This window comes from Eutrigla gurnardus (genome assembly GCF_963514095.1).
Source record: "Eutrigla gurnardus genome assembly, chromosome: 6".
NCBI lineage: Eukaryota > Metazoa > Chordata > Actinopteri > Perciformes > Triglidae > Eutrigla > Eutrigla gurnardus.
Window position 1 is genome coordinate 13640762 of NC_139920.1, and position 17345 is coordinate 13658106.

At 41.5% G+C, this 17345-nt stretch overlaps 2 protein-coding genes across 2 annotated transcripts in view; one reads left to right on the forward strand and one right to left on the reverse strand.

Moving 5' to 3' along the window:
• The window catches only part of LOC311014681 (ceruloplasmin-like), an 87108-nt gene that overhangs the window by 40413 nt on the left and 29350 nt on the right, over positions 1 to 17345 (forward strand). The gene's annotated exons all lie outside the window — the stretch shown is intronic.
• LOC311015278 (uncharacterized protein) lies at positions 4294 to 5077 on the reverse strand (the record flags this gene model as incomplete). Its single annotated transcript, XM_084012404.1, has 3 exons — positions 4294 to 4516; positions 4669 to 4766; positions 4916 to 5077. 3 exons carry the CDS (start codon positions 5075 to 5077, stop codon positions 4390 to 4392), a joined length of 387 nt encoding a protein of 128 aa, XP_083868530.1. The 3' UTR covers positions 4294 to 4389.

The window sequence follows — 17345 nt, forward strand, 5'->3', positions numbered from 1 at the left end:
CACAAAGACCTGCAGACCCAACACAAAGACCTCCAGAAACCGACACAAAAACCTGCAGACCCGACACAAAGACCTGCAGACCCGACACAAAGACCTGCAGATTCCACACAAAGACCTCCACCCGACACAAAGACCTCAAGACCCGACACAAAGACCTGCAGACCCGACACAAAGACCTCCAGATCCGACACAAAGACCTCCAGAAACCGACACAAAGACCTGCAGACCTGACAATACGGTCAAATGTTGCTTGGGTTCTTGTCAGTGTGTCATGATACGGTTATGTTGTATTGCACTTCCAAGACACTGTTGTTTAATTGATAAGTAAATTAAGATGATTGACTATTTTGATTTGTTCATACATCTTGAGAATTTCCTCTTTTTTTCTGATTAGAATTAGAATATCTTTCATCCTGTTGGTTGGGCAAAACAAGTATATGATATGATATATATAAAGGCATCAGCTCCGGTAAACTGACCTTTTCAATTATTGTATAAACAATGAATCCACAACAGATGAATCCATATTGAGAATAATCAATAGTACTTCCTGTACCTTCCTGTATTTATTTTCTGCCTCAAAATAGGCTACTGCATACATTGATGTTTCTTCATCAAGTTTTAACACACAGAAATATGCCGAACTAAGTGGATTTGTATCACGTTTATTTACGTAGAAAACCTCCCTTGTCCAGCAGATATGCTACTAGCATAAACCAGACAATGAAATCTGGCACACAAGCTGTTACACCATGGTCCTGATGAAATACACATTTTAAAAAGGACCATATATTCATGGTATTTTAACAAGATTAAGTACCATTGAAGTTTATATGAAGTATTTCTACAGTTAAACTTATGCCATATGTTGTTTTTTGGAACTTGAAAATCTGGTTCGTCGCTAATAGTGGTCCGATCGATATAATAGCGGAACCTTTCTTTTTTCTTTTCCTTACAATCTATAGTTGCAAAATGTGTTTTAAAAATACGACATATGTATTAAGTATTAATGTAGATTTTTATGTCTGCTCCAAATCATTTAAGTCGATCAAAAACAACAAATAAATAAGTCAGGCTGTTAGCTGGAGAGATTTTAGAGCGGAGACGGTGGTTGCCAGGTGAGATTCTTTCATGTAAAGTAAGTTACAAATAATTTACCATTTTATCCGTATAATCGCAACGTAATGTCCACTTACTATCTTTTTGAAGAGCTTTCTATCACAATCTTCAAAGGTGATCTTGAGTCAATATTATTTCCAAGGTCAAATATGTACTTTTCATCTCATAAATCACCAATCATTCATTTTCAATTAAACCATTTTGATTGTTTTCCATTAAATTGTACTTGTATTTGATTATGTACACGTGCGTTTTCAAATAGGATGGAATAATAAAACTGTTAAAAAATGGAAGCCAAGTAAATTAAATATCCATGAATGATATTAATGTAACTTAAAATTGAAAAGATAAGATAAGTGTTATTCCCCTTTTTCGTTTAGGTCGACGTGTGGGGGGGGGGGGGGGGGGTCTCTGCCGATGATTGACGGGGGGCGATCGTCTGAGACACCGGAGTGTCGATATTTACTTGACCGCTAGAGGGCGCGCTATTTTGAAACGTAACATATGGTCGTAATTCGGTGCTTGACACACGACCGATGTGGTCGTTTTCTCGAGGAGGACAGTCTGAAACAAACACCAAAGAAAAAAAACAAACGTGAAAGTAAAGAGAAAAGGAAACCAAGTTTGATTGAATGCTGTCATATTGTCTTTTATTGATGATCCAATTCAATCTTATTCAATTCAATGTTATTTATAGTGTCACATCAGAAGTCATCTTAACACATGGAGCAGGACTAGAATACGCTCCAGAGTCAATACAATTTCAAAGTCCCAACATCACCAGGAGCGTTACAGCCACAGTGTAATAATATGTAATGGGCTTTCAGGCAGAAATCTGGGCCCTTGGGTTCCAACTGTATTTGGTGTTGGTGGTAGTATAGTAGTAGCAGCATTAGCAGTAGTGGTAGTATTAACAAGTAATAGTACCAACAGTGAGGTAAACTGTTCCAGATTTGCATGGTCGGTTCATAGATTAAGCCAATGGTGGGTTGATAGTTTTGATCTGTCCTTCCAGTTGAGTAAAATACTTTTGACACATTTTAAAACAATATGAGTCTGTTCTTTCTCATCATTCCCTCATCATTTTTAAAGTACGGCTCTGTTTTTCATTTCTCTTCACGACAGCTTTTTCAGTTCACGTGATGATATTTACCGTCATCCTGATAGTGGGATTGTCAGTGTTTTTTTGTTTTTTTTAAGCAATAAAATCCTATATTGTCCAATCACTGGCTACTTTTATGCCATTTAAATAAAACATTCCAGCATGATGTTCATTTGGTAAATGATGGTCCATTTAGAGTCAAATGGACCAGAAAGCAGATTATGAACTTGAGGCTTTAGAATGGTAGTCCATGAAACCACCGGGTGATTCACTTCTCGTTGCATGGGACACAAAAACTCAATTCACACTCATGTCTGAGATGTTCCAGCCAGACCAGCCGCTGCTTTGGAAACCAGGAGAGGAGTTTTAATGGGATTCAAAAGCACGGTAACCGCGGTTACAGGAATGATAACAACCTGCACACTGACGTGGAGTCTTTGATCAGAGTATCATGTCGTCTTTGGTCTAACAACACAGAATGAGATTTGAGTTTATTCTGACTTTAATATTGTTTTTCTTTGCGGCTGCAAATAACAGTTACTCAAGTACTTTAAAGTACAGTTTTTAGGTCCAAGTACTTTACTTGAGTATCTGCTTTTCCACAGGCAAATATTGTATTTATCACCCTTCATCTGATGGCTGGAGTAACAAACGGAGTCTCCAAACTCCAGAGATAAACACTTATACATGTGAACTGCCAATTTAAAGAGCAACTATACCCCAGATTAGGAATGGGAAAATCCTCCATCATGAACTCACAATAAGATGATTGTGGTGAATTTCCATTATGAGGATAATTATAAAAATATCTTCATGAGTAAAAAGCCTCCTCAGATGCCAGGGTTTTGGCAGATACAGTGCCCCTCTAGGATGAAGAGGGGAACAAAGCTCCAGAAATTGTTTTCTATGTTTTGGTCTAAGATGGTAAACTGTAGAGTAATCTCAATACTTGCTGCATTACATGATTCCATATTTGCACCTTAAGTGATATTCCAGTAGAGGGGTATGTGTGTAAATGGAAAAGTACATCAAAACAAGAGAAAACCACAGGGTGATGTCACACGACGCCAGAGCTAAACGCTGCATTAGCAGTATTGAACCTTTCAGTCTGCAGAAGTATGTTATGTTATGGACACTCAGTTACCTTTATGGACGAAGGACACACGGTGTGTTCAATGGACTTCTGTTGGATATTCCTTCACCCATCCTCGCCTTTAAGTTCTCTCACTGGGAGAGGACCCCTTCATGGACTGTGGGAATATTTCAGTAGTGTATTAATGCTGGAGTGATATTAGGGATTTAATTATCATCCAGGATGGGGGTAGTGTTGCCGGCCTTATGGGTAACCTGCGTACCTGTATGTGAGGTGAGGTGTGATGGGAAGCGTAGTCTCCGTGGATGTGTGTGGATGTGAGAAGCCGCTGCTCCGGTGAAGTTGATGTACAAATGAGTGTTGTTAGCCAGCAGAAGTGTATTAGATGAGCTCAAGATTACAGCCTCACAAGACTGCAGCGTTTGTCCTCTTGTAGACGACTCAATGAAAGCCTCTGGTTGGACGGTGAAGGATCTCTCCTGTCATTCTTCTGGTCATGTCACCCGGACACTAGAAATGCGGGTCACCAGCTGAACGAGCAAAGGTCACGTTAGCATCCACAGCGTGCTCCCAACTAGGGTTCAGGGCCGATAAGCTGGAAAGTTAACACACCGTGACAACAGTGTTTACGGAGGCTTCTGGTTGGACTTATAGCAACACACGGCCACCACAAGATGGTGCTGTTTCACTGCTATCTGAAGTTATCTGAGGGCTTTATGATATCTGTAGGATGTATGTTTAGAATACATTCTAAGGTTGTTTCTATATAGAAGTTACTCAAAGTGGTTCAAGACTGATTCCATGATGATGTGATGTGAAACTATTAGAATTTGATAACTGCAGCAAAGTGACTGAGAGCAATGATTTTACACGTTTGAGTCCACTCCATGTTTTCAGCTTCTATCTTTTTTTTACATCCAACATTAAAGACAGAGACCAATCGTAAACATAGACAGACTTTTGTCTTTTTATTGGAGGAACTGTTTGGGTGGTCTGATGATGTACTGTAGACACTGGAGATGTCTTTCAGCTGGCACTTCCCAGAATGCTCTCTGCCGACTGGTCAGCTGTTTGCTCAGCTCTCATAAGCAGAAGTCTGGACACGTCTCTGGAGGAGAGCATCTTCTCTGGAGCTTAGACGCTCTGCTGCTTTGCTGCTGGTGAGGAGACAGACAGACTTCATAGACCTGGACCTGATGGACCTGAAGAGAAAGGACAAGAAGAACAGAAAACACTTAGAGCAGCAGTGGGGAGCAACTCTAGAATATTCTGGAGGAAACTTACAGTATCTAGAGAGACATTTTAAAAACGTGTGCTCACATAAAGTCACTGCAACATAATCAAGTTCACATACTTTGATGCCTCGCTGTGCTCGTCCATGTTCTCTGTGGACACGTCGCTTCCCTCATGTTCATCTCTGGGCGCTTGCTCATCTTTCTCATCCTTTGGCTTCTTTATGAATGAAAAAAAAAAACATTTCATTGATTTCTTAAATTGACTTCATGAAGAAAACAAAGGTAAATGTATTAGATCAAGCATAATAATAATGATGATAATAATAATAATAATAATAATAGCAGCTTAATACAGTTATTCCTTACCTGGTTCTTCCATTTCAGGATCAAGGCATTGCTTCCCTCGTCTCTGTGGTCTGGTCCTGAGGGTCCTGGGGGTCCTGAGGGTGCTGGGGTTCCTCTGGGTCTTCTTGCCAATTTGGGTCCAAGGCAGTGCTGAAGACAATCAAATGGAATCCATCCATCCATCCATCCATTTTCTAACGCTTATCCTGTATTTAGGGTCACGGGGGGGCTGGAGCCGATCCCAGCTGTCAGTGGGCGAAGGCACGGTACACCCTGGACAGGACGCCAGTCCATCGCAGGGCTCGTGTCCTGCCTCTCGACTCATCAAGTGTTTTCTTTTACGCAGCTTTTTGCGAAATAGTCGTCTTTTAGCTGATAGTTTTCTCTGTGGGAGCAGCTGGGGGTGGAAGTGGCAGCTTGGCTTGGTCGTCATTGTCAGTTCTTCGCCGTTCCGTGCTCTCTCTCACAGACTGCTCTGCTAGAGAGGCGCGACTAGCAAGCCGTGACCGCATAGGCGACGCTGCGACGGATGAAGGCAGGAACCTCCGCCAATCCGTTTATTCGGTCGGAATAAAATGATTGGTCAGACTTTTATCAGAAATATGAGAATTAAACTTTGATGAGTTTCAACACCTGATGGATTTATTTTACATTTTAGTGTACCATACGCTTATTAGGAGCATTTTAAGATTACAGAAGAAAAGTGTAAAAATGCCAGAAAGGTAAGAATTGCTTTAAGTGCAAATTTTCTTACATTTTCAGGAATTATTACATTATAGGGTGCTACAGGAATTATACATGATAGGGTGCAATAGTCCCCAAAGTCAAGTTTTTTCTTCTTCTTTCTTTCTGGTTGTCATGGAGATGTTATGCATCTATGTTGTAAACATGAAAAAAAGAAAAAAAAGAAGCCAAACGTGACATACCTTGATGTTGTGCCTTTGATCTAGATCAAAGCCAAAAGGTGTGACATCACTGGTCCAGAATCCTATATAAGTGACAGAGTCCAAAGCACTATAGCTTATGGCTCTCAACAGTGAATTGCAACAGTTTTAGTGATATAGAGATTGAAATAGTTCTTGGTTTAATTGCATTGTGGATCATTTTTTGTTCAAGGACAAGATGAATTCAAATGTAAAGAAAACCATAGGGTTTCCTTCTCTGCTTGATGATGTGATTTCCCGTTTCCGCAGCCTCTCAATTTGTGAGGTTCCACGTCCTCGACCTGCTGGATGGATGCACCCAAAATCGTGTGAAAATGTATTTTGGAAAACTTATGACATTGGTCCAAAGCCTCCTAAACGGCCAAGTCATGAAGTTCCACTGCCTCCAAGTCCTCCACCTGCTGCTGCTCGTAAAAGGAAGCAGAAAGAGAAACAACCAGCTTTGGGACGCATTGTGTTTCCTTGTTTGGATGATGACGTTGCTCCAGAGCATCCTAAACGGCTGTATCAGGAGGTTGCAGCGGCTCCAAATGGTCCAACTGACGATGTCGTGAAAAAGAGACGTCGTCGTTTGCATCATTACGTTGCTCCAAAGCTTCCTAAACAGCTGCATCAGGAGGCTCCAGCGGCTCCAAATGGTCCAACTGACGATGTCGTGAAAAAGAGACGTCGTTGTTTGGATGATGACGTTGCTCCAGAGCTTCCTAAACGGCTGTATCAGGAGGTTCCAGCGGCTCCAAATGGTCCAACTGACGATGTCGTGAAAAAGAGACGTCGTTGTTTGCATCATGACGTTGCTCCAAAGCTTCCTAAACAGCTGCATCATGGAGTTCCAGTGCCTCCAAATCGTCCTGCTGACGATGTGATGATAAAGAGACGTCGTCGTTGGCATCATGATGTTGCTCCAAAGCATCTTAAACGGCTGCATCAAGAGGTTCCAGCACCTCCAAAAAAAAACAACAAGAAACGTAGGAGTCGTAGGAGAGACGTAGACACAGTAAGAAGGTCCGGGGTCTGTCCCAGGTGTTGTCTGTGTTGAGTTTCCATGTTCTCTTGTGTGGGTTTTCGCCGGGTGCTCCGGTTTCCTCCCATTAAAAAAAAAAAACACAAACAAGAGACGTGGGAGTTAAAAGAAGCAGCCTCACAGTCAAAGGTCCTGAATCTGTCCCAGGTCTTATTTGTGTTGAGTTTCCATGTTCTCTTGTGTGGGTTTTTGCCGGGTGCTCCGGTTTCCTCCCATTAAAAAAAAAAAAAAAAAAAAAAACACAAACAAGAAACGTGGGAGTTAAAAGAGGTCACACTTAATCCAGAAATGTTGCATTTCCTTGTTTGGAGCATGAGATTGCTCTGAAGCGACCTAAACAGACATATATGTATAAAGATATGTATATCTTTATCTCTCTATATATGTATGTGCATTCGACTGTAAAAGCACAGCAATGCTGCCGGTGCTCACCCGTGGGGCGGGGTCTGGGTATGGGAGCTAAATACGTAGCGGCCTGGGCCCCTGACTGTTGGCCATAGGTGAGCATTTGCAAGCGGCTGGGTGTTATGTTGTTAAGTGATGTGCTGTTTTGTGATATTGTTTATGTCTCAGTAAGACTTCATTTGAAGAAAGTTGCCAGTCATATTTCAATGTTTTTGGAAAAAAACAAAATCACATTGGTATTTGTCTCTTGAAAAAGACCCATCATCAATTGCCTAAAAAATACAAGTTGAAGAAAACTGAAGAAATATGAACTCTTACCAGATGAAAATTAATCAAAGAGAAGAGCTAATGCTGCAAATGTGGACAGCTGAGCCCTCTTTCTCATGCATAGGCAGAAAAACAGGATGATGTGGCAGTGGTAGGAGAATAAAATTAGGCCGATATGACAATTTGGCCAAAAAATGACTGAGGCAATCATGCTATGAGGCTAACGATACACATTACGTGACACCTGTAAAAGGAGGCAGAAAAACAAACACCCAGCTTTGGGACGCATTGTGTTTCCTTGTTTGGATGATGATGTTGCTCCAGAGCATCCTAAACGGCTGTATCAAGAGGTTCCAGCGGCTCCAAATGGTCCAACTGACGATGTCGTGAAAAAGAGACGTCGTTGTTTGGATGATGACTTTGCTCCAGAGCATCCTAAACGGCTGTATCAAGAGGTTGCAGCGGCTCCAAATGGTCCAACTGACGATGTCGTGAAAAAGAGACATCGTCGTTTGCATCATGACGTTGCTCGAAAGCATCCTAAACAGCTGCATCATGGAGTTCCACTGCCTCCAAATTAAAAGAAGCAGCCTCACAGTGAAAGGTCCTGAGTCTGTACCAGGTCTTCTCTGTGTTGAGTTTCCATGTTCTCTTGTGTGGGTTTTCGCCGGATGCTCCGGTTTCCTCCCATTAAAAAAAAAAAAAACAAACACAAACAAGAGATGTGGGAGTTAAAAGAAGTCACCCTAAATCCAGAAATGTTGCATTTCCTTGTTTGGAGCATGAGATTGCTCTGAAGCGACCTAAACAGAGATATAAATATGTATAAAGATATGTATATCTTTATCTCTCTATATATGTATGTGCAATCGACTGTAAAAGCACAGCAATGCTGCCGGTGCTCACCCCGTGGGGCGGGGTCTGGGTATGGGAGCTAAATACGTAGCGGCCTGGGCCCCTGACTGTTGGGCATAGGTGAGCATTTGCAAGCGGCTGGGTGTTATGTTGTTAAGTGATGTGCTGTTTTGTGATATTGTTTATGTCTCAGTAAGACTTCATTTGAAGAAAGTTGCCAGTCATATTTCAATGTTTTTGGAAAAAAACAAAATCACATTGGTATTTGTCTCTTGAAAAAGACCCATCATCAATTGCCTAAAAAATACAAGTTGAAGAAAACTGAAGAAATATGAACTCTTACCAGATGAAAATGAATCAAAGAGAAGAGCTAATGCTGCAAATTGGACAGCCGAGCCCTCTTTCTTATCCATAGGCAGAAAGGCCGGATGATGCAGAAGTGGTAGGAGAATAAAATTAGGCCGATATGACAATTTGGCCAAAAAATATGAACTCTTACCAGATGAAAATGAATCAAAGAGAAGAGCTAATGCTGCAAATGTGGACAGCTGAGCCCTCTTTCTCATGCATAGGCAGAAAAACAGGATGATGTGGCAGTGGTAGGAGAATAAAATTAGGCCGATATGACAATTTGGCCAAAAAATGACTTGGCAATCATGCTATGAGGCTAACGATACACATTACGTGACACCTGTAAAAGGAGGCAGAAAAAGAAACACCCAGTTTTGGGACGCATTGTGTTTCCTTGTTTGGATGATGACGTTGCTCCAGAGCATCCTAAACAGCTGTATCAGGAGGTTGCAGCGGCTCCAAATGGTCCAACTGACGATGTCGTGAAAAAGAGACGTCGTCGTTTGCATCATGACGTTGCTCGAAAGCATCCTAAACAGCTGCATCATGGAGTTCCACTGCCTCCAAATTAAAAGAAGCAGCCTCACAGTGAAAGGTCCTGAGTCTGTACCAGGTCTTCTCTGTGTTGAGTTTCCATGTTGTCTTGTGTGGGTTTTCGCCGGATGCTCCGGATTCCTCCCATTAAAAAAAAAACAAAAAACAAACACAAACAAGAGATGTGGGAGTTAAAAGAAGTCACCCTAAATCCAGAAATGTTGCATTTCCTTGTTTGGAGCATGAGATTGCTCTGAAGCGACCTAAACAGAGATATAAATATGTATAACGATATGTATATCTTTATCTCTCTATATATGTATGTGCAATCGACTGTAAAAGCACAGCAATGCTGCCGGTGCTCACCCCGTGGGGCGGGGTCTGGGTATGGGAGCTAAATACGTAGCGGCCTGGGCCCCTGACTGTTGGGCATAGGTGAGCATTTGCAAGCGGCTGGGTGTTATGTTGTTAAGTGATGTGCTGTTTTGTGATATTGTTTATGTCTCAGTAAGACTTCATTTGAAGAAAGTTGCCAGTCATATTTCAATGTTTTTGGAAAAAACCAAAATCACATTGGTATTTGTCTCTTGAAAAAGACCCATCATCAATTGCCTAAAAAATACAAGTTGAAGAAAACTGAAGAAATATGAACTCTTACCAGATGAAAATGAATCAAAGAGAAGAGCTAATGCTGCAAATTGGACAGCCGAGCCCTCTTTCTCATCCATAGGCAGAAAGGCTGGATGATGCAGAAGTGGTAGGAGAATAAAATTAGGCCGATATGACAATTTGGCCAAAAAATATGAACTCTTACCAGATGAAAATGAATCAAAGAGAAGAGCTAATGCTGCAAATGTGGACAGCTGAGCCCTCTTTCTCATGCATAGGCAGAAAAACAGGATGATGTGGCAGTGGTAGGAGAATAAAATTAGGCCGATATGACAATTTGGCCAAAAAATGACTTGGCAATCATGCTATGAGGCTAACGATACACATTACGTGACACCTGTAAAAGGAGGCAGAAAAACAAACACCCAGCTTTGGGACGCATTGTGTTTCCTTGTTTGGATGATGATGTTGCTCCAGAGCATCCTAAACGGCTGTATCAAGAGGTTCCAGCGGCTCCAAATGGTCCAACTGACGATGTCGTGAAAAAGAGACGTCGTTGTTTGGATGATGACTTTGCTCCAGAGCATCCTAAACGGCTGTATCAAGAGGTTGCAGCGGCTCCAAATGGTCCAACTGACGATGTCGTGAAAAAGAGACATCGTCGTTTGCATCATGACGTTGCTCGAAAGCATCCTAAACAGCTGCATCATGGAGTTCCACTGCCTCCAAATTAAAAGAAGCAGCCTCACAGTGAAAGGTCCTGAGTCTGTACCAGGTCTTCTCTGTGTTGAGTTTCCATGTTGTCTTGTGTGGGTTTTCGCCGGATGCTCCGGATTCCTCCCATTAAAAAAAAAACAAAAAACAAACACAAACAAGAGATGTGGGAGTTAAAAGAAGTCACCCTAAATCCAGAAATGTTGCATTTCCTTGTTTGGAGCATGAGATTGCTCTGAAGCGACCTAAACAGAGATATAAATATGTATAACGATATGTATATCTTTATCTCTCTATATATGTATGTGCAATCGACTGTAAAAGCACAGCAATGCTGCCGGTGCTCACCCCGTGGGGCGGGGTCTGGGTATGGGAGCTAAATACGTAGCGGCCTGGGCCCCTGACTGTTGGGCATAGGTGAGCATTTGCAAGCGGCTGGGTGTTATGTTGTTAAGTGATGTGCTGTTTTGTGATATTGTTTATGTCTCAGTAAGACTTCATTTGAAGAAAGTTGCCAGTCATATTTCAATGTTTTTGGAAAAAACCAAAATCACATTGGTATTTGTCTCTTGAAAAAGACCCATCATCAATTGCCTAAAAAATACAAGTTGAAGAAAACTGAAGAAATATGAACTCTTACCAGATGAAAATGAATCAAAGAGAAGAGCTAATGCTGCAAATTGGACAGCCGAGCCCTCTTTCTCATCCATAGGCAGAAAGGCCGGATGATGCAGAAGTGGTAGGAGAATAAAATTAGGCCGATATGACAATTTGGCCAAAAAATATGAACTCTTACCAGATGAAAATGAATCAAAGAGAAGAGCTAATGCTGCAAATGTGGACAGCTGAGCCCTCTTTCTCATGCATAGGCAGAAAAACAGGATGATGTGGCAGTGGTAGGAGAATAAAATTAGGCCGATATGACAATTTGGCCAAAAAATGACTTGGCAATCATGCTATGAGGCTAACGATACACATTACGTGACACCTGTAAAAGGAGGCAGAAAAACAAACACCCAGCTTTGGGACGCATTGTGTTTCCTTGTTTGGATGATGACGTTGCTCCAGAGCATCCTAAACAGCTGTATCAGGAGGTTGCAGCGGCTCCAAATGGTCCAACTGACGATGTCGTGAAAAAGAGACGTCGTTGTTTGGATGATGACGTTGTATTTGTCTCTTGAAAAAGACCCATCATCAATTGCCTAAAAAATACAAGTTGAAGAAAACTGAAGAAATATGAACTCTTACCAGATGAAAATGAATCAGAGCGAAGAGCTAATGCTGCAAATGTGGACAGCTGAGCCCTCTTTCTCATGCATAGGCAGAAAAACAGGATGATGTGGCAGTGGTAGGAGAATAAAATTAGGCCGATATGACAATTTGGCCAAAAAATGACTTAGGCAATCATGCTATGAGGCTAACGATACACATTACGTGACACCTGACATAAACGAGGCCTATATCTCTACTCATAAATGGTCGTTATATCAATTTCAATGTCAAATTGATATTTTTCCTCTCCGGGAACCATCACCTTACCGCGGTGGAGAGGTTTGTGTGTCCCTATGACCCTGAGGGCTGTGTTGTCTGGAGCTCCTGGTGGGGTTTCCCATGGCAAATTGGTCTCAGGTGAGGGGCCAGACTAAGAATGGTTTTGGTCATTTGAGATTTTAATATTAATTTATTTTCAGATTTAATATTTCCCAATATAATATTTTCTTTTATAACAGCTTTTGTCCCTATCTGTATACCTTTTTTATTTACCCATACCCAAATAAATATCCTTATGTTGATTATCAAATGGCTGCTAAGTGACGCCTTCAAGGCACACCTTCATTTACATATGGGTGTCATTTGGCGAAGGCAGGGTACACCCTGGACAGGACGCCAGTCTATCGCCGGGCCAACATGTAGAGACAAACAACCATTGACACTCACATTCACACCTACGGGCAATTTAGAGTCATCAATTAACCTATCCCTCTTTCTCTCTCTCTCTCTATAATATATATATATATATATATATATATATATATAAATATATATATATATTAGGGTTGCACATCTCTCTGTGATAAACGGTTCGATATGCATCTAGATACACAGGTTACGATTCGATTCAAAAACGATATCCTTTTATTACAGACCGATTCGATTCGAATCGATTCCATACAGTGTAAGAACGATACGATTCGATTCTACGGTTAATATTTGTTGTAGATATTTTATAAAATAAAGAAGCCGATTCAATGAAAGTGACAGTACAATAGTTTCTTTTCAAATATGTAAAATACCACATATCCCCAAACATTGTGGCTGTATGGCACTGGCAAAAAAAAAAAAAAAAACAGAATAACAAAATCACATGTCAATGTATTTATTTATAGACATAAAGCAAATAAAAGTCTGGCTGAATCGTTGGATGGCGGTCACAGGACAGTGTCGTGGACGCTACCCGTGCTGCGGCCGCCTCTTGTGGCGCAAGTTGAGACACAAGCGATTGACATTCAAAGCCTTCTGTCTCTCACGTGCGGTCGTGGAGTGCCTGCGGTCACACGGCAGCGTCGCAGCTGCCTACCTGTGCTGCGCATATATCACACAGTCTTCTTCAACAGATACAGTTTGCAAATTCTTTAAGAACTTTGCATCCACGTTGGTTTAAAAAAGGTTCATTTCTGTATTTATGAATTAATTCTGCATTTTGAGCTCAATAAAGATGGACATTTGTGGATCTATGAACAGCAAGGTGGGATGTTTTGTCTGTTTACTCTGTTCAAGGAACCTGAAAGAAGCTCCACCATGAATTAAACAATTCAATATAATATTTTATGTGTTTTGTGAAATTTTGGAAAACAAAACATTTGACAGTAATGTTTGACAGTCCTGAGCTCTGGATTAAAAGCTCCTTTATTGATTATCACCTAAATCTTAATGTTTTTAACCAGAATTCAACAACATCCAACGTTGACACTTGACACATTGTTTACCGATGGAGATTTTATCGTGGATTGCGATAAAAAAGCGCTCAAATAAGTTGATCGTGGTGAGCTGCCATTATTGGGAGGATTGTAAATATCTTCATGATCATGTGTCTGTTCTGTGACGCAATAAAAATATTAGTTTTCCTTCACAAAATGTGAAATGTGTTTCAAGCATATTGTGATGGATATTGTGAGTCTGGTTACCGGGTTGTTTCCGTAGTGAGACACTCCGCGGGGCCACTGTGACGTCAGCAGGATGTCGACTCCTCTGAACTTGGAGCTGCTGGTCAGCGGCGCCACGAGGGCCGACAGGTCTTTGGATGTGAAGCAGTGAGACGGGGCCGGTTCCTGCGAGGCCTCCCGACTGCCGACGTAGGCGATCTGATCAAAGTGTGGAATCCAAAATGTATCAGCCTAGTTTACAGCGGTTTAATACAAATAAATAATTTGTCTTGGATACGCTAAAAGGAAATCCTCGTGGCAAAACTCATGAGGAATTATAATAATTGATGAAAATGTTGCTTTTCTCTTCAGCTGGGTTGTAAATGTGTTTCACTTATTAAACGTCAGGTTCTTCACCTTTCCTTCACTTGTTTTAGAGACCAAATAACGTAACTTAGCAACAACGTCATGTACAAACTGATGATGGGTGAGAATACAGTCCAACACGGGGCAATTGTTCCATACAACTTGTGCAGTAAAGTTTGAATCCAAACGTGTAGTGAATTCCTAAAAGGAAAGGTTGGAAGTGGGTGTGACGGCCGGGTCTCACTTTCTTGGCTCCGGTTTTGTACTGCTGCCACTCGGCTTCGGCCTCCGGTGTCGTCCCAAAGAACTCCCCGACACACAGCAACAGCTGCGAGACACCGGACATCAGAATCACACTCATTGTGTTTTCTGCAACTTTCAAACTTAAACGTCACACCGACTCACATCAAACTGGCCCGTCTTCTTCTGGATGGCCTGGACTCGACTGAACAGAGAGTTCAGCCTCCCTTCAACGTCTCCACACGCCAAGCTGCAAACAGACACGTTGATACTTTAGTCCAACAACACATGAACCGACATGAAGAGGAAGGAAACACAGGAGACAAATAACTGGCTGCTTCCAGCTTGTCCGAAAAAGTAAGACTGACATCGTATTCGATGTTTAGCATGTAGAGCTGCATATTGAAGACAACGTTTCACTTCGGCAGACATAACACCAATTAAATAATATGCATACTGAGTGTATTATGGTGGCGTGTATGTACGCCGAATTGTTCAGTCCCCACTACAGATGTTGTTTATGTTTCTTCATCAAGTTTTATGACACACAGAAATGTGCCGATGAGCAACAAGACTTTATAATATCACTTTTTCCATTAGGTTCGGTGAATGTGATCGCTTCATATCGGGTTCATTCAAACTAAATGGATTTGTATCACGTTTATTAACGTAGAAAGCCTACCTTGTCCAGCAGATATGCTACTAGCATAAACCAGACAATGAAATCTGACACATAAGCTGTCAGTGGCGTCAATTCAGCCAAAGCTAAGGTATGGCAAGGTAACTAGTCACATGACTTAACTACAGTATCAATCAATATACATGCCCAGCAAAGAATCATAACAAAAGTGACAAGTCTGCTATGTAGCTTATCTGTGTGGTTAGGAAAATTTTAACTCTTTTCAAATGCAGCCTCACTCACATGGCACTAACATAACTATGGACACAAACACTTAACTAAGCACGTCCATCAATCAATTCAGTCAAATGCGCCGTTACGCATCCGTTTTCAGCACCATGGATAGCAAGCAGCAGTAAAGAGCAGTAGTAGCCTTTCTGACAAACACAATTTCACTCATTCTGTTCACTTCATTCACTATGTAATTGCATAGATTAATAAGATGTTGGGGTAGTGTATCTTACCGTAAGATGAACTTTCATAATTAATCCATCAGTGGATAACGCCGAGGCCTCAAACCGGTAAAGTCATTGACAAGTTCATCTGGGTCCAGTGATTTTACGACAGCAGGCTCAACATCCATTAACATAAGGTGTGTGAGCCTGTCATCGCCCATAGTGGTCCGCAGGTAGGGTTTGACTCATTTCCAGTGTCTATGAACACGCGCAGTCCATTCCTGTCACCTGTTAAAGTTGAGGCTCCTCCAAGGTGACGGCATGCAAAGCAATAAACTGCATCTTCTTGCATAGAGTATTCAACCCAGTCATATTCCTGATACACACTGACATTAAAGCGTCTTCCATTTCTAGTTGGAAGTGGGTCAAACGAGGACGCCTGAGTCCATCTGTTATACATCCACTAATATCCTTCTTCTCTGCTCCAGTTGACCCAGAGGCTGCTACTGCTGTAGTTGTACTGGCACCCGGGCCTTGACCTTCCTTATTGCTGTCCAAGTCTGATCCAGCTCTTTCAATCTGAGAAATTGGTGGAGACTCAGACTACGATTCAATTTGAGAAGTCGGTGTGGACGAGTTCTCAGCCTCCATGCATGTAGTCTCCGTCTTCCTGTTAGCATCTTCATCCCAGGCGCAGGTGCTGGAGTGGCTAACAGCCTCGTTAACAGCCTGAATCCCACCTTCACTACCTGGTCCTCCTCCCTCCGCTGCTGGGGCAACATTGGACCCATCACCTGCCGTTTTTGATTAAAAAAAAAAAAAAAAAAAGTTCTAAAGTTCTCTGCTTCCTCTACATTTTAGTTAATTAGCTTAGCAAAACAACAGCAACAACAATAATGACCCAGCTCTGAGGGGTGGGGGGCTGGGAGATACCACATTTCAAGATATGGATATGTGTTGGGAAAGATAATATCTAGAGAAATCGATTGTGTTGTTCTGATGTACATTCGTAGTTCATTTATATGTATTAAATAATATAATAACCAATACAAATTGATACAGAGTAATTCCATAAATGTATTAAAAAAAACGAGCATTTACATTTTCCCCTGGAGCCAAGGTGAGGCAGCTGCCATACCTTGCCATATGACGCCCTGGCTGTCACACCATGGTCCTGATGAAATACACATTTTAAAAAAGGTCAACACCTGCTGGGTAAACATGGAAGTGGCGTCTACGCTGCGGTAGCATAGCAACAGAGGATAGACCCTATCAGGCAAGTGTTCTTTTAAATAAACTCCTGATGTACTTACAAACTTTCAAATGCCTCGTTTTGTGAGTACAGACCCTATGTGTACTACTGCAGAAGTTTGGTAACATTCCATGCATTATTAGTGGGGTAATTTACGAGATATACCCCCTGTACCGTAGCGCTAGTACTAAGCCATTCGGCTGATAGCAGCTATCTTGACCAATGTTGACCATCGCTAAAAATGCTTCCGAGGGGGTATTTGGCTGGATGTCACGGTGGAAATGACCTAGGGTGCATTTTACTCCGAACCATCACTTTAAGTGTTGCTTTAAAAAACAATATGTACTACAGATGAGCTGCTTTGAAGAGAGCGATACCACACTGGATATCATATTTGAAAACAAATTCACTTTTCATATTACTAGTGCAGGGAATCCCTAATGAGTGATTTGATTTGGATTCATTTAGAAAGATTACAGATTCAATACCAATTTTTCTTGAAAGAGATTTTCACAGAACTAATGCTCTAACGTGGTGCGTTATTGAAACTATTAATGTTTACCTTAAAAATGGACTTTAATTTAACAAACTATAGAAGTCAACAGATCAACTCTACAGTCGATGATTCATTATTTCAGCACTGAAAGGACAAAATGTGAGGAGCAGCTGAGAC